This window comes from Arvicanthis niloticus, chromosome 2, assembly GCF_011762505.2.
Source record: "Arvicanthis niloticus isolate mArvNil1 chromosome 2, mArvNil1.pat.X, whole genome shotgun sequence".
Lineage (NCBI taxonomy): Eukaryota > Metazoa > Chordata > Mammalia > Rodentia > Muridae > Arvicanthis > Arvicanthis niloticus.
In genome coordinates this window covers 97812846-97835941 of record NC_047659.1, presented here as the reverse complement: position 1 = coordinate 97835941, position 23096 = coordinate 97812846, and the positions used below count along the sequence as shown (strand labels likewise).

Here is a 23096-nt window from a genome sequence, read left to right as displayed (position 1 = left end):
ACTACCCAATTCGTTTTATGAAGCTACAATTACGCTCATACCTAAACCTCACAGAGACCCAATAAAGAGAACTACAGACCAATCTCATGAATATTGATGCAAAAACACTCAATAAAATTCTCAAAAATCAAATCCAAGAACACATCAAAACAGTCATCCATCATGATCAAGTAGGCTTTATCCCAGGAATGCAGGGATGGTTCAATATTGAAATCCATCAATGTAATCCACTACATAAATAAACTCAAAGGAAAAAACCACATGATCATCTCACTAGATGCTGAGAAAGCATTTGACAAAATTCAACACCCCTTCATGTTAAAAGTCTTGGAAAGGTCAGGAATTCAAGGCCCATACCTAAACATAGTAAAAGCAATATACAGCAAGCCAGTAGCCAACATCAAACTAAATGGAGAGAAACTTGAAGCAATCCCACTAAGATCAGGGACTAGACAAGGCTGCCCACTCTCACCCTACCTATTCAATATAGTACTGGAAGTCCTAGCTAGAGCAATTAGACAACAAAAGGAAGTCAAAGGGATACAAATAGGAAAAGAAGTCGAAATTTCACTATTTGCAGATGATATGATAGTATACTTAAGTGACCCTAAAACTTCCACCAGAGAACTCCTAAACCTGATGAACAACTTCAGCAAAGTGGCTGGATATAAAATCAACTCAAACAAATCAGTAGCCTGCCTCTACATGAAAGATAAACAGGCTGAAAAAGAAATTAGGGAAATGACACCCTTCACAATAGTCACAAATAATATAAAATATCTTGGAGTGAATCTAACCAAGCAAGTCAAAGATCTGTATGACAAGAACTTCAAGTCTCTGAAGAAAGAAATCGAAGAAGATCTCAGAAGATGGAAAGATCTCCCATGCTCCTGGATTGGCAGGATTAACTTAGTAAAAATGGCCATCTTGCCAAAAGCAATCTATAGGTTCAATGTAATCCCCATCAAAATTCCAAATCAATTCTTCATAGAGATAGAAAGAGCAATTTGCAGATTCATTTGGAAGAACAAAAAATCCAGGATAGTGAGAACCATTCTCAACAATAAAAGGACTTCTGGGGGGAATCGCCATCCCTGACCTCAAACTGTACTACAGAGCAGTAGTGATAAAAACTGCATGGTACTGATACAGAGACAAGCAGGAAGATCAGTGGAATAGAATTGAAGATCCAGAAATGAACCCACACACCTATGGTCACTTGATCTTTGACAAAGGAGCTAAAACCATCCAATGGAAAAAGAACAGCATTTTCAACAAATGGTGCTGGCTCAACTGGAGGTCAGCATGTAGAAGAATGCAAATTATTCCATTCTTATCCCCTTGTACAAAGTTCAAGTCCAAGTAGATAAAGGACCTTCACATAAAACCAGATACACTGAAACTAATAGAAGAGAAGTTGGGGAAGACCCTCAAATACCTAGGCATAGGGGAAAAGTTCCTGAACAGAACACGAATGGCTTATGCTCTAAGATCAAGAATTGACAAATGTGACCTCATAAAATTGCAAAGCTTCTATAAGGCAAAGGACATTGTCAATAAAACAAAACGGCAACCAACAGATTGGGAAAAGATCTTTACCAATCCTACATCCGATAGAGGGCTAATATGGAATATATACAAAGAACTCAAGAAATTATACTCCAGACAACCAAATAACCCTATTAAAAAATGGGGTACAGAGCTAAACAAAGAATTCTCAACTGAAGAAACTCGAATGGCCGAGAAGCACCTTAAGAAACGCTCAGCATCCTTAGTCATCAGGGAAATGCAAATCAAAACAACCCTGAGATACCACCTCACACCAGTCAGAATGGCTAAGATCAAAAACTCAGGTGATAGTAGATGCTGGTGAGGATGTGGAGAAAGAGGAACACTCCTCCATTGTTGGTGGGATTGCAAGCTGGTACAACCACTCTGGAAATCAGTCTGGCGGTTCCTCAGAAAATTGGACATAGCATTACCTGAGGATTCAGCTATACCACTCGTGGGCATATACCCAGAAGATGCTCCAACATATAACAAGGACATATACTCCACTATGTTCATAGCAGCCTTATTTATAATAGCCAGAAGCTAGAAAGAACCCAGATGTCCTTCAACAGAGGAATGGATACAAAAAATGTGGTACATTTACACAACGGAGTATTACTCAGCTATTAAAAATAATGAATTTGAGAAATTCTTAGGTAAATGGATGGAACTAGAAAATATCCCACAAAAGAACACACATGGTATTTACTTACTGATAAGCGGATATTAGCCCAAAAGCTTGAAATAGCCAAGATTCAACTAACAGACCACATGAAGCTCATGAAGAAGGAAGACCAAGTGTGGACGCCCCAGTCCTACTTGGAAGGAGTGACAGAATGCTCAAGAGAGAAAATATTGAGACAAAGTGTGGGACAGAAACTCAAGGAGGGGCCGTCTAGAGACCATTCTACCTTGGTATCCGTCCCATGTGCAGTCACCAAAGATAGACGCTGATATGGATGTCAGGATGTGCATGCTGACAGGAGCCTGATGTAGCTGTCTCCTTGGAGGTCTGCCAGAGTCTGACATATCCAGAGGCGGATGCTCGCAGCTAACCATTGATCTGATCAAGGGTTCCCAATGGAGAAGTCAGAGGACTGAAGGAGCTGAAAGGGTTGGTGGCCCCAAGAGGAGAGCAACAATGCCAACCAACCAGAGCTCCCCAGGGTCTAAACCACCAGCCTGGGAGCACATAGGGAGGGACCCAGGACTCCAGCTGTATACCTAGGGGAGGATGGCCTTGTTGGGCATGGGTGGGAGAGGAGATCCTTGGTCTCATGAAGGCTGAACACCGAGCAGTGAGGAATTCGAGGTGGAGGTGGGAGTGGGGGTTAGATGGGGACACACCCTCGAGGAGGCAGGAGGAAGGGGAGTGGGATTGGGGGTTCCTGGGCGGTGGGGGGAATGGGGTAAGGGGATAAAATCTGAAATGTAAATATAATATCCAATTAAAGACACACACACACACACACACACACACACACACAAATAAAGGTTTGAAATCATTTAATAATTTAGTGTATCTTCCATCCAGGTACTTGAGCTCAATCTTGTTTAGCCTACTGTCTGGGTGGATCATAGATAACTTGCTCTACTTCTATTGATGCTTAACGGTTTTTTCTGCTAGCTTCCTTTGACTAGAATTATGCTTGCTGCCCTTTTGTATCAGAGTACCATTAGTCAGTACATGCCCTTAAACTTTCTAGAAATACCTGATAGCTTAGGCTGGGCTTTGTTTTCTCTAAATTAAATGTGGCCGTCACTTTTGACTTTTAAATGGTTCAGGATCACATTAATTCTTAAGGCTTATGCTTTATTCTGAGACTCTCATATTTGGTTTGTTTCCTTTGCCATAGCACTGTTAAATTATATTGGATTCAAGTGAAATTGTTTTAATGATTTAGGTGTACCATCACTGAGAATAATATACCTATCTAGTGGATTAAAACAAAAATAAATACTACACACATTTTTGTGTCTCTGTTGTAAAATTACTTCCTCAGATTAGCAGCCTGTAAATTTGTAAACCATCTTTGAACTCTCTTTTAGTCCCAGAAATCCTGGATAGAGAGCACTTTGACCAAGAGGGAGTGTGTGTATATTATACCAAGCTCCAAAGACCCTCACAGGTAAGCATACATTGATTTCTTCTAGAAATTTATATGTAAATTTATTGTTATTTATATTTAGCAAACAAATGCACATAATAATTTGAAGTTATTATTAATTTTTCTTTTGAGAATGGGAAAAGAGACTCAGCAAGGTACCAGTGCTCTAGAATTTCTTTTCTCAAACTTTCTCTGAACACTAATTGTCTAAGCTATATGTAGCAGCCATCCATCTTCTGAAGCAGATCACCAAGTGGCCAGGCTGACTGATCTACAAAGTAGTTGGGAGCTATCTTAGTGTTTTACTGCTGTAAACATACACTGTGGTCAAGGCAACTCTTATAAGAACAACATTTAATTGGGGCTGGCTTACAGGTTCAGAGGTTCAGTCCATTATCATCAAGGCAGGAACATGGCAGCATCCAGCAGGCATGGTGCAGGAGGAGCTGAGGTTGTACATCTTCATCTAAAGTCTGCTAGCAGAATACTGACTTCCAGGCAGATAGGATGAGGGTCTTAAAGCTCACACCTACAGTGATACACCTATTCGTTCCAACAAGGCCACACCCCCAACTAGTACCACTCACTGGGGTAAGTTTATTCAAACCATGACAAGAGCCTTCCCTGTCTGCCCTCCAGGTTTGCAGTCACACACTGTTGTGTCTAACCCCTCCTCCTTTCTCATTTGTAAATGTTGATGCTAGGAGTCTAGACTCAGGACTTTATGTTTGTTTGACAAGAAGTATACTGACTGAAGCAACTTCCCAGACGCCGTAAAGGCTTTTAATTCCTTCAGTCATTAGTCTTAATGTCCCTGAAATAATTACATTCTGTGATTTTTTTTTTTTCTAATATAGCTTACTAAAGATAGGTTCTATTGTTACATTACAGGTAACATGATATAGTATTCCTAACACTGGGTTAATATTTAGGGTCCCAGTTCTAAGACACCATTTTCTCCCAGGAAAGTGTGATTTTTGCTTTATTAATAGATTCAGAGCCAGGGGTGGTGGCACTTGCCTTTAACCCCAGCACTCTTGAGGCAGAGGTGGAAGCACTAGGCTAGACTGTTCTACAGAGTGAGTTCCAGCACAGCCAAGACTATACAGAGAAACTATAAAAACAAAACAAACAGAAACCCCACCAAGATCCTTCCCCCAAAACACCACCATCATCAGCAACAAAACCCAGTAGATGTGATGGGTTGTGGTGGTGCAAGCCTTTATTTAATCTTAGCACGTGGGAGACAGAGATGTGGGTTTCTGAGTTCAAGGCCAACTTTGTCTATATAATCAGTTTACAGTCTATCCAAGACGACTACATAGTGAGACCCTTTGCCCCAAAACAAAAAACAAGATTGTATTAGTGATGGGAGTTTGTTTCTTGTGCTTTTGTTAATTTTACTCTGCAGTACAAATAATATAAGCACTCACCAGACATTAAAGAAACAACAACCTATTACAAATATTTTAAGTGAAAGTCTTTTACACTACCACTCTTTAGCCATAACTTCACAAAAATATTCTGGTACTGTCCATTTTTTGACATAACGTCCAGAGAAACTTGGATAAAGTACAGTCATCAGTTCAGCTCCCTAGCACTCATCTAAAAACTAAGTATGGTATCATGTGTCTGTATTCTTAGCACTGTGGTAGGCAGAGATAGTCACATCCAGGGCCCATACTGACCAGCTAGCCTAACTAAAACAGCAAACCCCAGGTTCAGTGAAAGAGACCCTGTATCAAAAACCAAACAAACCAATGTGGAAGGCTGGAGAGATGGCTCACTGGTTAAAAGCACTGACTGCTCTTCTGGAGGATCCAGGTTCAAATCCCAGCTTCCACACGTCAGCTCACAACTGATTTACAACTTCTGTACCAAGTGATCTAATTTCCTTTTCTGGATTCCAAGGGCATTATATACATGTGATCCACAGACATATGTTTAGGCAAAACACCTATACATATAAAATAAATCTTAAAAATAAAATGTTGGGCTGGGCATGCCTTTAATCCCAGCACTTGGGGGGGCAGAGGCAGGTGGATTTCTGAGTTCGAGGCCAGCCTGGGCTACAAAGTGAGTTCCAGGACAACCAGGGCTACACAGAGAAACCCTGTCTTGAAAAACCAAAAAAATAAAAAGTTAGAGAAGTGATCAAGGAAGGAAGTCCTTGGCTTTCAATCTTGCATAACCATATGCATATACATATCCCCCATACCTTCTAGAAATAGTCTTTGCATGTCCAAGTAGAATGTCCAACTTCAAAGTTCCTGATGTTTAATCTATTATGTTTATTACTTATCTTGGAGACTATTGCTTCATTTCTGTTTTCATTTTGAGACAGGGTCTTACTGTATAGTCCTCACTGACCTGACACCTGGCTATGTAGATCAGGCTGACCTAGAACTAGACATCGTCTGTCTCCCACATGCACTGTCACACCTGGTGTGCTCACATGTACACACACGCACACACTCACTTTTTTTTTAGTGGTACTTGGGATAGAATTCTTAGCCTTACACATGCTAGGGACGCACTCTATTGCCAAGCTTTATCTTCAGCTTAGTATGTTATAGTAATTTGTTGCATGTTATGAGTTGTATGTCTAAATCATTTATGTTGATACAGTAGTACATTGATGAACATTTTAGTTATATTCTGTTTTTCTCTGTTAGAAGTTCTATAATGTATTTCCTTATAATTTTCATTTTTTTTACATATACCTCAAATATTTTAGATAGACTTTAGCACATGTTTTTAAAATACTTTTTGGTTATCAGTGCTGAGGAGTTGAACCCAGTGTTTTATTCCTCTTAGACAAGTGTTCTATCACTGAGCTATATGCATAGACCTGGACCATACTTTTAGAATTTGAGTTAAAGTGTGAGGAATTGATACTTTTTAATTTTGACAAGTGTTATCAAATTGTTGTCCATAAAAATATTAATATATATTTCACCAGCAGATAAGACTTTCCTATGTTTTCATGAAACTATTTAAGTATTTAAAAAAAAATTCCTGTGGCTGGTGAGATGGCTCAGTGTGGTTAAGAGCACTGACTGCTCTTCTGGAGGTCATAAGTTCAAATCCCAGCAACCTCATGGTGGCTCACAACCATCTGCAATGGGGTCTGATGCCCTCTTCTGGTGTGTCTGAAGACAGCTACAGTGTATTCACATATAATAAATAAAACTTTAAAAAAAAATTCCTAATTGAATCTTTCATATGTATGTTTTTACTGTGAACTCTGTTCATATTTTTCCATTTTTATGTTGGATTTTAACAAATTGATTTGAGGAAGCTCTATTCGGGAAACTTTGTTTTTATGTCTTATTAGTTGCAAATTTTTTCTACATTTAAACATTTTTGGCATACTTGTCATTTTACTCTGTTCATTTTATTTCAAAATTAATAATACTTAATACATAATTCTATGCAAATTAAAAAAGTTAGTTGAATGTATATACCAAGGTGTGCATGATTTATAGTATTTATTAAAGATATATGTACATACTAGTTTTGTTTTATACTTTTTAATGAACTTAATATTATTTATCTTAAAATGTTTTTTGTTGAACTAATAATTTACCTTTCTACATTTTATAGATGTCTTCCAGGATGTCAGATTTGTCAGCAACTTGTCAGGTGAGTTTATTATACATTGCAGAAATTTGAAAAACAAACTTAACTGATATATTAGAAACACCAGGTATAGCACAGTGTGATAAAATAGATGTTATTATATTTGAAGGACATTTTACTCAAACATTTGAGAACTTTGTTTCAAACTTAAAGCTACCAGAGTAGGGTTCTGAAAGTGAGAGTTATTTGAACAGAGAGGGAAGGGACAGTGGATTCTGACAAGCCAAACCGGCTGAGGGAAGATCTGACAGTTAAAGACCCCGTGGTTCAATCAGGAAACTACAGTGTAAGAAATAGAATGTGGTTGGTAGGCTGGGCTACCAGCATTCAGGAGACAGAGGCAGGCAGATCTCTATGAGCTCAAGGCTAGCCTGTTCACATATATATAACCCACCCAGCTAGGGTTATACAGTAATTAATTCCTTGTCTCTCCCTTTCTCCCCCTCCCCCCAAAATAAATTAGAAATGAGTAGGGACTAGGTCATTTATGCTTAATATATAGTGTATTTTCTGATTTTCTTTCTTTCTTTCTTTCTTTCTTTCTTTCTTTCTTTCTTTCTTTTTTTTTTTGGTTTTTTGAGACAGGGTTTTTATCTTCTGATTTTCTATTAAAAGAGGTTAGTTGCAAACTGGAGAGTTGAATCCTTGGTTAAGAATACTGGCTGCTCTTTAAGAGGACCCAACTTTGATTCCCAGCAGCCGAATGGCAGCTCACAACTTTAATTCTAGTTCCAGGGGATCCAGTGTCTGTTTCTAGCATCTTTGACATTGCTTGCATGTGGTGCACATACATAATTCAGATAAACTCTCATCCACATAAATTAACATGCTAGATTTTCTTCCCCCTCCTCCCTTTGCAGCCATTGTTTTTTTGTGTGTGTGTTTGTTGTCTCTGTTGGAGACAGGATTTCATGTCCATGCTGACTTCAAACACCTGGATAGGGGCTGATCTTGAGTTCCTACTCTCTTGCCTCTGTTTCCCAAGTGTTGAGGTTATGTGCTGCACCACACCTTGCCAAATCTATCAATTCCTTTTTTTTTTTTTTTTTGGTTAGGTTTTATTCTAATTTGTTTTAAGACTTCTTTCCCTTACCTTTGGTTTTCGGCAGTGTCCTAGTTTTGTTTTGAGACAAATTCTCTCCATGTAGCTCTGGCTGTCCTGTAACTCACAGAGATCTGCCTGCTTCTGACTCTTAAGTGTTGGGATTAAAGCTATGTGCCACTGGTCCTGGCCTGGCCGTAGTATGGTTCTGTGTATTTGTGGTTTGTTTATCTGTTGAACTGCTGAGATACATAGATTCAAGAATTTTCAAATTTAAAAATTCTTTTGTCAATGTGTTTTCTAAATTTTTATTTCTATTTCTTTTTAAGGCTTGAATTATATGTGTTGAATTATTTGATGTTATTCTAACTTTTGAGATATCGTTCAGTTCTCTTTCCTTGTGTTCATATTTCCTCAACTATCCAGGGCATATTTTTAATATTTGGACCTTATTTCTAATACATGTTTTATATCATCTGTCATTTTGGATTTTATTTAATGACATTTATTTCCTTTAATAATACTTTTTACTTTATTACATGTCTACGATAAACATTCTTTCCAGTTTTGTTGCTATTTTGTTTATGATGGGTTTTATTGCATATACCCTGTAAGCCTCAGACATAATCATTTTTCCTTGTTCTCCCAAGTACCTTTGGGCCAGCATGTGTGGCTTTAAGCTGAGAAGTTTTGATTAGTACTGTACATAGTGAATTTTAAGATTTGGAAGGGTTACATTTTGTTACATTACATTGTAGAATTTTGGACTTACTTTAGCAAGCAAGTAGGTGAATTTGGTTCAGGTTAGTTCTTTGAAGTTTTGCTTTTCATTTTAGGACTTGTGCTATCTAAGTCTAACTTAGGTTCATTAGACAAAACTCTTCTTACAAGCCTATATTAGGACTTATGTATCAGAAGGCTGTTTGTTCATTTTAGGTATACAAACTTTCTGTGCCCTGGATGAGTTTCAGGATTGTTCTTACACAGATGGTCTGTCTACAGGCATTTAGGACTCTTTTTCCTAGCATCACCTCCCTGTTACTGCTTTCCCAGTTTTAAACTCTACTGTGGTTTTCATATTCTGTCAGATCAGTCGAACCGCACAGTTCTGTTTTTTCATTTCTTGCAATAATGGTCCAGTAGGTACTTTTAGGTAGCACACCATCACTCTTTGTGCTCCTAGCCTCAGGCAATGATTTACCACTCTTTGGTGACTCGGTAGGTTAGTTTGGTTTTCTTGAATTCTGTATTCCTAGAGTCATACATTCATTGTGGTGTTTGGCTTAGGTCACAGGCAACAGGAGTTTTATCCATTATTGTGTCTACTCAAATTTCATCTCATTCTATAGCTAAATATTATTTCTCTTAAGTAGTTCCACATTTTATTGATGGCTTACATTACAGTTTTTATTATTATCACCAATGTACTTAACTCTATTCCTGTACATGGTAAAAATATTTACTTATAGATACCCTAAAATCAAAATGGCAAGCTGTTTTTATGTTCATTCATTTTAATTCAATTTTTCAATAACTTAATTTTAAAACTTACTTTCTAATTATCTTACAAATTAGCAAGTTTCCTTACCAACATTGACATTCATACATAGTTTGGGTTGTGCCCTCCCCTCCATCCTCCTCCCATCCTGGCCTGAAGCCCTTTTGTTGCCAGTCCTCCCTTGTTACTTTCACATCACAGGTGTTCTATTACCCATCCTACCTACTTTCTTTTCACTCTTGACTTTGTGAAAGGTCTCTTCATAAACTCTTTGCTTTTTCCCTTTAGATGTTTCTGTGGTCGTTTGGTCAAGCAACATGCATGCTTTACTGCAAGTCTTGCCATGAAATACTCAGATGTGAAATTGGGTGAACACTTTAACCAGGCAATAGAGGAATGGTCTGTGGAAAAGCACACGGAGCAGAGCCCAACAGATGCTTATGGAGTCATCAATTTTCAAGGGGGTTCTCATTCCTACAGAGCTAAGGTATGTCACTTATTTGATTTATTTCATTTATTTTGCAATATGTATAGTATCAAACAGAGTAAGGTAAAGTTCTTAACATGAGTTGACATAAATACACTATTATTTGTGGATCAGATCATCATTATAAAAAGTCTTAATTTCATGTTTATTGTCAGAATCTGTTTTCTCAAAGGAGATTTAAATCTCCTTTATTTCTCTTTTAACATTTTCTTAAGGTAAAAGGCCTAATTTTTTTAGGCATTGTGACATATTCCTGACATTCTAGCTACTTGAGAACCCAAAGTACAAGGATTATTTGAATCCACTTTTGGGATCAGGCTAGGCAGTATGGGAAAACCCTGTTGTGCTAAAGAAAATCAGGTCCCCAAAAGTATCTTCTTAGTAGCATATATAGATAGCCTTTTAAAATCAAATTTTTGTATTTGACTTTAAGTTTAACCATTATAGTATTAGCTATCTACTTGTCTTCCTTTTTTTCTTTATTCACTTGTCTTATATTATTTTGATTGGCTTCCTTTTATTCATACATATTCTTCTTTAATGTAATCTTGTAATAAATACAGTTTTAACTTACTGCTCTACCTACTCCTCACTTTACCATTCAACAGTATAAGAACTTTAAGAGCATCTGTAACACCATTATTTCTCTTGTGACTTACGTGCATTTTTAGTAAACATTTAAATTCTGTGTATTTTAAAATTCTGTAATGTAATTGTTAATCATTTTATAACCTTTGCATCTTCCTCCTTGTCTTAAGACATCATGCTCATCTCCAGGTTTTCTTATTTTCCATAAGTTCTTAACTGCTTTTGTACCTGACTGATTCCAAAAAATACATGCTATTTGTCCTAGTACCTCCTATTCTTGGAGTATTCATAGTTAAACAGGCCAATAAATGTAATGGATGGGTTAATCGGTAATTGAGTATAAATAGACAAATTGACATCTGTATATTGATTTTGGTGAGTTACAATGCTAGTACTACAAATATCACAAGAAATTTTCCAAATTTTAAAGCCATTTGCTATTTTATATTTCTAGAAGTATAAATATTTTGAAAATGGCACATGAAAACTTTTTACATGATCTAATTTTGATTATCAGATAATGTTGTATTATTAAATCTTTGAACATAGTTATTTTGGCCCTTTGTTTGTTTTTAGTATGTGAGACTATCATATGATACCAAACCTGAAATCATTCTGCAACTTCTGCTTAAAGAATGGCAAATGGAGTTACCCAAACTTGTTATTTCTGTACATGGAGGCATGCAGAAATTTGAGCTTCATCCAAGAATCAAGCAGTTGCTTGGAAAGGGTCTCATTAAAGCTGCAGTTACAACCGGAGCTTGGATTTTAACTGGAGGAGTAAATACAGGTAATACGAACATTATCCTTTTTATTTAATGTTTGCCAGTCTTTCATATCAGCTTGGCATTTGAAATAATAAATTAGTTTAAATATTTGATTCTTCTGCTATTCTATAATCTTTGGTAATTTCATTGATAAAAATAACTTAATCTTTTTGGGTGTCATTTAGGCCTTTAAAATAGAAACTTTAGAGCAAAAGTTCGCAAAGTTGACCTGTGTACTAGATTCACCTTAGGTAATTCCTGTTGTTATGAATAAAGATTTATTTGAATGTAGCCACATTCATTTGTCTATACTCGTAACAAAGACTAGTAAGTACATACTGTACACAGCCCAGATGTTAATAGTTGTCTATTGCCAAAACATTTGCTGACTCTGTTGTAAAGTATTGTCATTTCTGACTACTGATAAACTGGTAGAAAAATGGTAGTCTGCTCCTTTGGTAGTGGTAAAGGCATGTCCTTTGGGGGGCTAGAGAGGTGGCTCAGCAGATGTGAGCATTGGCTGGTCTTGTAGAGGACATGAGTTCTGTTTCCAGCATTCACATGGTATCTTACAAATATTTGTAACTCTAGTTCCAGGGAACCTGATACCTTTTTCTGGCTTTCTTGGGCACTAGGGGTGTATGTGATTCACATACATGCAGACATGTATACCTGTAAAAATAAAATTGTAAAAAAGAAAAGTAGCCTTCAGAAATTAAAATTTCAGCCTGTCATTGGTGGTACATGCCTTTAATCCCAGCACCAGGGAGGCAAAGGCTGGTAGATCTCTGTGAGTTTGAGACCAGCTTGGTCTACAGAGTGAATTCCAGGACTGCCAGGGCTACATAGTGAGACCCTGTGTCAAAAAAATAAGTAAACAAACAAACAAAATTAAATAAATTAATGTTTTTAAAAATTATTTTTTCATTTGTTAGTTCCCCTTCAAGGTTTTTTGTTTAATGTTTAAACTTTGAATTTACAGGAGATGGGCAATTTAAATAATTAAAGTTAAACATAATTATTTATTTAAATCACCTTAATTATCTTATTCGTACATTATTGATAATTATTTGTTCAGACTCATTTTAAGACAATCCTTTGAGCTGCAGGATATATATTGTTCTGCAAAATAGACACCTTGAGTATTGTACTAGGGCATATCTGTAGTGTATAAGATGATCAGTGATATGTAGACAAGTGGGATAAAGAAATGTTGCACAGGATGATAGAAAAACTACTGTGGTATCAGTCTCACTGATGTTACCAATAGCTGAGAAGAACTTCCTTTAAAGAGAGGTACTGTTTATTTTGACTTCATGGTTTTAGAAATGCCAGTCTGTCATAGTGACCAGGAAGCAGAGAGGAGGAAATATAAGAAAGAACAAGGAAGGACATGTTCCTAAGGATCTACTTTCTCCAGCTTGGCCCTACCTCCTACCTTTGACAGCCTCCAAATAAAGCTATTGTACTATGAATCTGTTCATCAGATCAGAGCCCTTGTGATCAGATGTGTCTGGAAACATTAGCTACCCAGACTTGAGCTTTACAGTCTCTTAACATCTCAGTACAGTCAGGTTGATGATTAAGAGTAAGCAGATTTTTACTGATATGATGATATTTTAAGAAAGATAGAAACAAGGATCAGGTAAAACTTGGGATAGAGCATGTAGAAAGAAATTACTGGTGTATTACAAGTGTGAGTCCCTATGTAACATGAAGGGAAGTAAACAAGGAGTGCTGGTCAGAATCTCTTGGGAGTTGGGATAGTAGAGAAGTATGGTATGCTACAAGTGACAGACAACATTTTAAGACAACTTTTTAAGGTCTTACAGGACATTAACAAACATAGCTTTTACTCTTGAATAAGTGGGGGAAGGTTTTAAGGTATTAGTTGGTAAGAGAAAAGATTACCTGCATGTGTTTTGAAAATGAACTATTTTTAAGCAAGCAAGGCAGTGGGTACAAATCAGAGATGATGTTATTTCCTTTGTCTTATGTGAAACAGGAGATCTAATATATTACAAGAAGCAAATTATACATCATTTTTTTAGGATTAGACTTATCCATGTGATAGGATTCAGTTTACATGGGTTTTGGACAGTTGCAGTGGGTCTGATACTGTATGGTTTTGTAATCTGTTTAGTTATCTTACAATTTTTATAATCTTGGCTTTGGATCTTACAACCTTAGAATCTTTTTTTAAACAAGTGTCATAAATTGTAACATTAGAAAGAAAGTACAGGGCTTTTCTTTTTTCTTTTTTCTTTTTTTTTTTTTTTTTTTTTTTTTTTGGGGGAGTGTTCCAAGACAGGGTTTCTCTGTGTAGCCCTGGCTGTCCTTGAACTCTCTCTGTAGACCAGGCTGTCCTTGAACTCAGAGATGTGCCTGCTTCTGCCTCCCGAGTGCTGGAATGCACAACCACCAGCCAGCTAGGATTTTTCTAATTGTGTATAAAATTTTGTATAAACAGGTGTGGCAAAACATGTTGGTGATGCCCTCAAAGAACATGCTTCCAGATCATCTCGAAAAATTTGCACTATTGGAATAGCTCCCTGGGGAGTGATAGAAAACAGAAATGATCTTGTTGGGAGAGATGTAAGAAAGTTTTTTTTTTTCCTAATGTCTTAAATTTGAGCTTGTATATAAACAGGAATAATGCTAGCCAACTTGATAGATTGTATCATACTTTTGCACTAAGTTTAAAACAATTTCCTGTCGTCTTTTTTGATCCTTTGAAAAATGTTTATCAATACAAATGCTTATAATAATGATGGTCCCTTTTGTTTTCTGTCTTTAATATAGAATGTTATTTTAACATGTTTTTCATATTAGTATTTGTAATTGATTTTTTTTTCTTTTGGTTTTTCAAGACAGAGTTTCTCTATGTAACTGTTGCTGTTCTGGAACTTGCTCTATAGACCAGGCTAGCCTTGAACTTAAGAGATCTAACTGCTTATTATTATAGTGTTCAGGTTTAATCTTGTCACCAAGAGTAGGAATCAAATGCTAGTGCTTTATTCAAATAGATTGAAGATGTAAACTGTTTATAGATATTCATCAGGAATCTATTAAAGTAAAACTTGCTGGACGTGGTGGTCCCAAGGGCTTTGGTGTGGTGCCTTACCTGACTAAGGGTCTTAGGTTCTTTGCTGATAGGCACCCACAGAGGAGATAAGGAGTTACCAAAGGGAGGAAGAGAGTTACTCAGTGACCAGGGGAATTTAGCAGTACTGACTCTCAAGTGCTTCTTTATGTATACAAGTTTCACAGAACAAAGACAGACTAATGATTATCACAAGTGGTACAGAATGTTTTTTGATTTTTCATTATATGTCAGTGGTTATAAGTTTAGTTGCAATTAGAAAATACAAACAGAACAGATTTATTATTAGCCTTATAACTCCAATTTAAATAATATAGAGTGTCTCCTCCGAGGCAAACACTTTTATTATATGACAGCCTGCTTTTAGGCACTCCCGGCAAACAGAAAATATCTGAACCAGTCTGTTTATGAATAACAAATAGTACTACCTAACTTATTTTACTATGTGTTTCATCATTTACACTTTAAAGTAATAAAAGTTTATTTTAGCCAATCTGTCTTATTTACTGAGTTGTATTTCTTCAGGTGTGTACATTGTATAACCCTTTATCTTTAAAATACATTTTCAGAGAGCTGGAAGCCTATAATAAAAAGAGACCTTGAATAGATCTGTAACCTATTCTCCTAGTTAGTCAGTTTGTCAATTGACTCCGTTTACACTGTACCAATTAAGCTGTTTGAGGTTGTTCAGGGGCAGATATTCCAAGCAGATTCCTGGAGTAATGGCCTCATCTAGCTATATGCATATATGTGCTTAATGATGTCCAGGGCATAAGGAAGATTTGCACATAGTGGCCAGGTAAAGTTAATTTTAGGACTTTCCTAAAAGGACTCAGGTATAATTTTTCTCAGTAAAAGAAATAAAATTAATCATAATACAGAAAGTCCCCAAGAATGCAACACACAGAGACCAAACCCCAAAAGTTAGAAATAAAAGGACAGAGATTGTAGCAATCTGCTCAGCTTTGTTGGAACTATATCAAGCAAGTGTGCTTGTTTCATGACTCTTAGCATTCCCAGTGGATATAGCTGTGCCATTGCAGCTTTTAATCCCAGCGTGCAGCATATAGAGGCAGAAGCAGACCAGTCTCTTGAGTTTTAATTGAAGCCAGCTTGATCTACATAGCAAAGTTCCAGGCTAGTGGGGCTATTTAATGCAATTCTGTCTTTAAAGAATAACCAAAAGAAAAAAAAAATATCTAAATCATGTTCAGATGATACTGAATTTCTACTGTCTGCTTAAAAAGGCTCTATTTATGTGTTGGAAAAAATACACTTTCATATTTTGCTGCTTTTTTATTGTCTTCTGTATTGTACTTTACTCATTTAAACAAATTTATAATTAGCACTGTATATTTTACTGCTCCTTTTGCATGCAATGATAAAAACATGGCTCAATTTATTATTGATCTTCAAATACTTAAAAGTTCGTTCTTTATCTTTATATGTAAATGAAAATAGAATTGTACCTTTTATCTGTGGGTCACTTCAGAATTTATCTTATTCTATATTATATTCAGCTTCCTTCCATTGACTCTTGTTTCGCTATTGTTTAGGTGGTTGCTCCTTATCAAACCCTATTGAATCCCTTGAGCAAATTGAATGTTCTAAATAATTTACACTCCCATTTCATCTTGGTGGATGACGGCACTGTTGGAAAGTATGGGGCAGAAGTCAAACTGAGAAGAGAACTTGAAAAAACCATTAACCAGCAAAGAATTCATGCTAGTAAGGGAGTTCATAGATTTTTTTTTTTAACTGTTAAATTATTCAAAGGTGTATTAATTAAATTAATCAAAGGTGTAAGCCAGCAGCATACTTGAAAAGTAGCATGTTCTTTGAAGTAAGTACACTTTTCTTTATATAGCAAGAGAACCTACAAAGCAGCCAAAAATGGCTGATCCTAAACAAAATGGTAAGACCTAGGAAAAGACATCCTAAGCAAGTTCCATGTTTAGGTTTTCAGTCCAAGTTCCACAAAAAAAAAAAAAGTTTTGTTGTTCTCATTGTGGGGTTTTTTGGTGTTTTGTTTTTATTTTTATGTTGTAAACCACTGTAGTTCAAGGTTCTTACTAACAATCCTAATGTTTGTGGTTATTCTAATACATGACTAAGTCTCTATTGCTTTTGGCAAATGGGTCTTAAAAGTTGATCTTCTTGGAAGAGATTTTCCTTTCTAAGTGTGGCTGAACTTTCTCCTTCAACATCTATATTTTGGTAAAATCTAAAGTCATTCCGTAACCCTAGTGTACGGAGAAGGTGAACTTTGATGAAGTGATATAGAAATATAAAATAACAGAAGAGCACAAATAGTAGAGTTACACTGTGAAATTGAGTAATTTAAAAATATTTTGGGGCTTGGACAAATGGCTCAGTGGCTAAGAGCACTTGTTATTCTTGCAGAAGTTCTGAGTTCAGTTCCCAGCACCCATTCAGTGTCTTAAACCATCTATAATTCCATTCCTGGGGGATACAGTGTAATCTTCTGACCTCCCAGGGCAGCAGGCACACATGTGGTACATAGATTGTCAGGTAGGTAAAACACTTAGCCAAATAAGTAAACAAATCTCAGAAAAGTAAATAAAAATTTTAAATTTTGTCTCTCCCCACTTTGTGAGGTGATTGTGGAGGTCATAGGATACACCTGGCAGTTGGTTCTCAGGGTTCACTCTTTGTGACTTGGGGATTGAACTCAGATTGTCAGAAGCTTTGTTAACTGAAGCATCGTGCTAACCCTGAGAATTAGGAGTGCTTTACAAATCTACAGTTAGACATATTTTGTGTTTTATCACCACACTTAAGGTTGTTGTAACAAATGAAAACTAGTATTTTTCACTAATTTTATTTCTTCTGTAAAAGTCTTCTATTCTTATTTATCAGTTCCACTTATGTACATAGCTCTGTTTGCTATTAATTTTTTTGTTTTGTTTTTTTTTGTTTTTGTTTTTTGTTTTTCGAGACAGGGTTTCTCTGTGTAGTCCTGGCTATCCTGGAACTCACTCTGTAGACCAGGCTGGCCTTGAAATCCGCCTGCCTCTGCCTCCCAAATGCTGGGATTAAAGGCGTGCACCACCACTGCCCGGCTATTAATTTTTATACTAATGCTTCAACTATTTGGAATAAAAAGCATCATAAAAATAAATAAAAATAGATATATGTTAGAAATTCAGCCAGTACAGTATTAAAATAAAATACCCCCACCTCTGGTGGCTCATGCTTGTAATCACAGCTCTCAAGAGGCTGAGACTAGAGGCATGCTTGGGTTACATTTAAGACTTTCAAAAATAAGAAAAAGCAAAAGCTAGATATACTAAACCACAAATTAATCCAAACATCTTTTCAAAAGTTTAGTTAACAAATACACAAAGGTTTATTTTCAGTTAATATGCATAGTCTAGTTGGTATTAAATCATATATTGACTCTCCTAATTTTATCACCCAGAACAGATTTCAGTGAATAAATGTTTAGTGCTCTGTTATATTGGTACTCTGTTATTTATATATATACTGGCTATTGCTAACATTCAGTGTTCAAAGTAAACCCAGCTGTCTCACAAGTAATTTTATTTTAATTTTTTATTTAAAATAAATAAGATTAATTTACTGAATTTTGTCAGATTTACTAATTAAACATTTACTCTTTTCAGGAATTGGGCAAGGTGTTCCTGTGGTGGCTTTGATATTTGAAGGCGGGCCAAATGTCATCCTTACAGTGCTGGAGTATCTTCAGGAAAGCCCACCTGTTCCAGTTGTTGTGTGTGAAGGAACAGGCAGAGCTGCAGATTTACTAGCATATATCCATAAACAGACAGAGGAAGGAGGGTGAGTGTAGGGGATAACAGATGTTACAATAGTGTTGCAGCTTATGCAGTATTGGATTCCTTTGTTTATTTAATGAGAATGAAAATCTTAGGCTCAATAAAATGCTTTGTTCAGTCTTAAGGCAGTAGCTTGTCTCATACATTATTGGAGTGAAAGTATAAGTATTTTTATTTTTTTATTCAAGTATTTTTATTTTTTTATTCAAAAGATTATTTGAAGCAATAATCAAAAGATTATTTTGATCAAAATACCTTTGAACTGATGGTTTAATTTTACATAATGGTTTCTACAAGTAAACACTTGAATAAAGCTTTTGTTGTAGGGTTAAAGTTTTGTCATAGGGTTTTTTATGTAAGGTAAAGACATAGAACATCTACCAAAAGAGGCCTAAATACGTTACGGCATGTCTATACAGTGGAATGATTGCAGCTGAGTAACGATGGAATCTGTGTGTTAGATTACTCAGCTATGGCAGCACACACACTAACAGGCATGATACAGAGTGGTGTAGCCCTTATGCAAGGATGGCATGAAAACTTGTAAAGCATTTCTTACTTTTAAGAAGAGTTAAGAAGAAAATGACTTACATTACTAAACAAGATCTCAGAGCATCATACAGCTAACAGTGGTTGCTGAAAAGAGGTGAAGTGTAGAAAGCAAAGAGAGAATAGAAAAGCAGATTTCGATTATGAACCTCTGCATTATGATACTCTGAAGCATGTACAGTGTCCATGTTTAGGACACCTTGGAAAATTATTTTATAAGCCATAGTATAGAATTACCTTTTTGATACCTTATAAATCCAAGTACTAATACTACATCACATACTTTGTTAAAATAATCACAAAATAATTTAAAGTGAAAACACACTATTCCTCTTATACCATAGATTAATAATAGGTATCTCAGGAAATCATTATTAATAGTAGTACAGAATCTCTAGAAGCCTTGCTTTGGTCTACCTGTATTTCATTTTCATCCTACAGAGAAGATGAAATGAATGAAGTAAGTTGATTTTCTTCTTCTACCAGGAATCTTCCTGATGCAGCAGAGCCTGATATTATATCAACTATCAAAAAAACATTTAACTTTGGCCAGAGTGAAGCAGTTCATTTATTTCAAACAATGATGGAGTGTATGAAAAAAAAAGAGCTTGTGAGTAGATTTCAGCAGAATAATTTATTCTAATTCATACATTATTTCATCTGTGAGCTTTAAGTCTTTAAACCTATTCTGTCATTTCCTTATTTATTGGTCTTCAGCTGATATAGAAAGGCTAATTTTCATATCCTATTAAGACTATATTTATTCTTTTAAAGGAAGTTTTATAACTGAGTCCCAACTGAATGTGCCTAGTATTTAAGAAGAACGCATAAAAACAAGCAACATGGCTCAGTGGCCACTGGTGCTTGCCACCAAATGTGATGACCTGAGTTTGATCCCTGAAACTCACCTGGTGTAAGGAGAGAACCAACTCCCACAAATTGCCCTTTGACTTGTTTATGGATGCTGTATGCAAATCTCTCTCTGTCTCTCCCTACCTTCTCCCCTTGAGCACATCATGGGGTATAGAGACAGAGACAGAAAAAGAGAATTGTAGTTGCTAGTGACTAGTGACTTATAAAATGTCTGGGAAAGTATTGCAAGACTACTAGATTAAAAGTCAGTGCTGCTTAAATTTTATACATGTAAACATAAGCTTATATTTTCAGAGATAAAATAACAGCTCTGTCAGTACATAGAAACATGGATTTGTTGTCACTTTTTGGCCTTTGGGTCTTGATCGGGTGTTGATTTGCCTTGTTTTGACTTTTATTGTAAGCTTTGTTCTCCATGAAGTGAAGTTAGTTGAACTTTTTAGTAGTGTAGTAATCATCTTTTACTTTCTGAAAAGTACCTAGGTAAAAGCTTCCTAAGCAGTTTTATATTTCACTTGCTTTATGTTCCTTACCCAAGAATACATGTGCTGCCAGGCATAGTGGTACACACCTGTGATCTAGTACCTGGAGGCTGAGGCAGAAAAGCTCTGGGTCCTAGTACAACTAGGACAACTTCCTAAGAACCTTTCTAAAATGAATGAATGAATGAATGAATGAATGAATGCATTAATCACTGGAATAAGTGTAAATAAATAAATAAATGGATACATTAATCACTGGAATAAGTGTTCACTCTGTATAAAGATTGGCAAGATTTGCTCTGATAGTAATCTCTTACCTCTACCCACAAATTGTTAATGTCAGCCATCAGACATAAGATAGGGTAAAAAGAAGTGAATATGATATGAAATAAGATATGAAACAAGCCATATGCCTTCAGTTAGCCCAGTCATACAGGAGGCAGAGGACAAACAGGGCTACACAGGGTAACCAGTCTCATCAAAACAACACAAAAGGAAAACGAAAATAGGTTTTGGATATGTCTGTTAATGTGATGTAAGTAATGAAGTCTTAATTTTCTGTTTTAAGAGTTGAACTGATATTAGATCACTTAAGTCTATAGATTTAGAGATCTGTATAGTTAGATATGTAAGTGACTACAAAAATCATTCTCTGTTTAATAAAAACATTTTGTGTATGTGGTTGTGTGGGCATGCATACATGGAGATCACTTTGTGGAGTGAGTTCTTTCCTTTCACCTTTAATGGCTTATTATTGAACTTATTAGTTGTCAGGTTTGTATGTTGTCTTAGTTACTTTTCTGTTGCTGTGAAAAGGCAACATGACCAAGGCAACTTAATAAAAGAACATTTAATGGGCTCTCATAATTTCAGAGGTGAGTTTGTGATCATCATAGGGACCATGTTGACAGGAAGTCAGGGACCTGTAGCAGTGCTAAGAGCTTACCACAAGGCGGGGAAGCTAACTTCCGGAATGAAGGCATTTGAAACCTAGAAGCCCCACCCCCAGTAACAAACATCCAGTAAGGCACCATCTTTTGATCCTTCTCCAACAGTTCTGCCAATGGGAGTCTAAGCACTCAGTCATGTTAGCCTACAGGGGCCATTCTCATTCAAATTGTAATGTATGGCAAACACTTTTACCCACTTGGCCATCTTGCCAGGCCTATAAATATCTGTTTTATATAAATCTACATATACACATTTCTTCTCTTTATATTATTTGAAATTACTTTTTGTTTTATGATATCTTAGCTTGAAAAATAGAGATATAATATTAATATATTTTAAATAGATCACTGTTTTCCACATTGGATCAGAGGATCATCAAGATATAGATGTGGCCATACTTACTGCACTGCTAAAAGGTAAGGGATTTTTATTTTGTTATGAAACAGGGTCTTTGCCTAGCCCCGGCAGTCCTGGAACTCACATAGATTTTCCTGCATCTGCCTCCTAAGTGCTGAGATTAAGGTATGAACCATAGTACTCAACTAAAAAGGTAAAATTCTAAAAATATGTTATCTTTAGATCATGTTCTGTTTATAAAAGGTAGGTCTTTTTTGTGTCAAAGTCAAAGAAGTTGATTTTTCAATCTTTTTTTTTTTAATGAATGATACATGTTAATTTTAAGTTGACAATAAATTAGTTTTCTAGACTTAGAGTTTTGTGTCTTGTAGATTTAACTTGATGGATGGATGCATGGATGGATGCATGCATGGATTGGTTGATTAATTCATGTGTTTTTTACATACATGGAATGGGATGTATTTCAAAAAATGACTTTAAAGGTAATCAAGTATTTAGTTGATTGATATAAAAGAGATTACTTAAATAAACTAATTTCTTTTGAAGAAAATATGGACTAATGTCTTTCCAAATACTACAGATACCCACTGGTTTAAAAAAATGTCAGAGTGATAAGTATTTTCAAAAATGAGAAATGAAAATTTTGTCCTAACAGGAAACCACGTATTTAGAGATAGGGTAGGAACAAAGTCTTATTGACCATAAAAGTGTCCCAAATAGTAGACTACAAAAAATTAACACTATGTTTTTAAACATAATATAATTAAGTATAAATCGTCTTGGATCAAGAGTGTTCAGAAACCATAGACGTAAGAAAGAGATGTCATAAATATCACAACATAAGATAATAACAGAACACTATTTATCTGTACTGTTTGCCATGGTATTCTGTGTGTTAGCCCCTGTACATAAGTGGATCATACCCTTATTTTATCCTTCCAGTGGTTCTACATGGCCTGTTTTCTTTGTCTTTTCTTCATCTTACCAAGGAAGACTCTAAGGAATCAATGATAAAGTCAAGGAATTTTAAAATCTCCTATATTGGCCCTCGAGATGGCTTAGTGGATCACTTGCCACATGAGCCCGACAGCCTTGGTTCTGTCCCTGGAATTCATAGTGGAAGGAGAGACTCAGTTTGTGAAAGTTGCCCTCTGAGCTATGATTGCTGTGTTGTGCATACACTCAGACACACACATGCACACTCACATGCATAAAATAAAAGCTGTAACTTAAAGAAAAAATAAATATTTTATGGAAAAATATGAAAATTTGAAGAAGAA

General features: G+C 35.9%; 1 protein-coding gene across 4 annotated transcripts in view; it reads left to right on the top strand.

Moving 5' to 3' along the window:
- Window positions 1-23096, top strand: part of Trpm7 (transient receptor potential cation channel subfamily M member 7) — an 84172-nt gene that overhangs the window by 16382 nt on the left and 44694 nt on the right. For all 4 annotated transcript variants that reach the window (XR_013108787.1, XM_034496031.2, XM_034496032.2 and 1 more), the window contains exons 2-10: window positions 3601-3680; window positions 7266-7304; window positions 10130-10328; window positions 11493-11706; window positions 14154-14278; window positions 16343-16514; window positions 18434-18608; window positions 19640-19763; window positions 21803-21875. Coding sequence is in view for 3 of the 4 variants with exons in the window: in XM_034496031.2 (XP_034351922.1) it covers window positions 3601-3680; window positions 7266-7304; window positions 10130-10328; window positions 11493-11706; window positions 14154-14278; window positions 16343-16514; window positions 18434-18608; window positions 19640-19763; window positions 21803-21875 (1201 nt within the window). In the remaining variant the exon portion in view is untranslated. The remainder of the gene's footprint in view (window positions 1-3600; window positions 3681-7265; window positions 7305-10129; window positions 10329-11492; window positions 11707-14153; window positions 14279-16342; window positions 16515-18433; window positions 18609-19639; window positions 19764-21802; window positions 21876-23096) is intronic.